This window comes from Arachis ipaensis, chromosome B10, assembly GCF_000816755.2.
Source record: "Arachis ipaensis cultivar K30076 chromosome B10, Araip1.1, whole genome shotgun sequence".
NCBI classification, from domain to species: Eukaryota; Viridiplantae; Streptophyta; class Magnoliopsida; order Fabales; family Fabaceae; genus Arachis; species Arachis ipaensis.
In genome coordinates, this window is record NC_029794.2 from 133754373 (window position 1) to 133755759 (window position 1387).

Sequence of the window (1387 nt, forward strand, 5' to 3'; positions counted from 1 at the left end):
ATATACTCAGGGCGCTGCCAATATTGAAGATACTTTAAGTATCCAATGAAAGCTTCATCCTCAAAATACCGATTTTGAGCTAAATCTGTTAAAAATAGTAGATATAAGAATAAGACTAAACAACATTACATAGGTGGCTAACACAAACAAGCAAATGCCAAGCATGCTTTATTTATTTATTTATTTAGAAACAGCAATATCATTACTACAAAAGAAAGAAATTACTAAAAACATCTGTTGTGCAAGCTACCCAATCCCAAATTTGTCAAAGAAATCCCCCATTATAAAAGCCAATGTCCTAAAGTTTATGCCAAGACAGATATTATCAAGAAACCCGCTTAAAAGATGATAAAGCATGCCAATTACTTGCAATATCCTTTTTCCAGAATTTATTCCCAGTTTCCAATCAAACCATTTGAAATACATGAAATCTAACAGATTATCAAAGTAATTCATACTCTCAAATCATAAAAAGTCAAACGAAAATCATACAGTGAATATAGGTGGGGTTAGCAAGGCATTGAACAAATTCCAACTCAAGCAAAAATCGTTGCCGTCCATCATCTGGATCTTTGTATGTACTCTTTGGCCTGAATAAAATGCAACAACCATTAGCCATCCCACCCAACCCATAATTGCCCCCTTTTATGCAAAATAAATAAATAAAAGAGAAATTTCATGGAAGATGAAGAGAAGAACACCTTATGATAAAAGCACAACACAAAACAAAGAACAAATATAGAATACTTTAATGAAGCAATGTCACACAATCCCTTGACACATCTATTAAGAAAAACCCCTTAAAGGTCACATGCAAAGAAATGAAAACAGAGAGGAAATTTTTCTTACGCTGATTGATCAGTACCACCTGAGTTCCCACTTTCTGTTTTGGAGGCCATGAAACACTCAACTACAAGAACAAATGAAACAGGGCTTCAAAGGGAATGAACAAATTGGAAATATTAATTACAAAAATGGAACTGCTTGTTACTATATGATCTGGCTCACCTTTGAATCATTGTTGTTAGGAAAAGATTCCTTTCCTAAGATCATTCATAAATAACGGTTACTATCCATTTAGTAGGCATATTGAATTTTCAATTCCAGAAATTCTATTCCCAGGAATAGAATATGTCTGGGAATGAAAGATTCTTGTGTTTGGTATACACTGATATTCAATTTTAACACTTTCAATTTGTGAATCAGAATTGTAAACTCTAAAATTTATACAACAAGAGCAAAACAACAAGCAGCAACACCAAAGCTCAATTTTCACATTCGTCCTTGCAAAGATCAAGCAATTGAAAATTTCTAAAACAAAAACAATTACTCATGGAAATTAGAGAGAAAAAAAAAAAAAGTAAAAAACCTGCATCAAGAATGAACA

The 1387-nt window shown here is 32.5% G+C and overlaps 1 protein-coding gene across 1 annotated transcript in view; it reads right to left on the reverse strand.

Annotated features, from left to right (window-relative positions):
* Positions 1–1381, reverse strand: part of LOC107622217 (mediator of RNA polymerase II transcription subunit 31) — a 3891-nt gene extending 2510 nt beyond the window's left edge. The window contains exons 1-4 of the mRNA XM_016324102.2: positions 1009–1381; positions 850–910; positions 493–590; positions 1–85 (exon numbers count right to left, since the gene is read on the reverse strand). Coding sequence (XP_016179588.1) covers positions 1–85; positions 493–590; positions 850–899 — 233 coding nt within the window. The 5' untranslated portion in view covers positions 900–910; positions 1009–1381. The remainder of the gene's footprint in view (positions 86–492; positions 591–849; positions 911–1008) is intronic.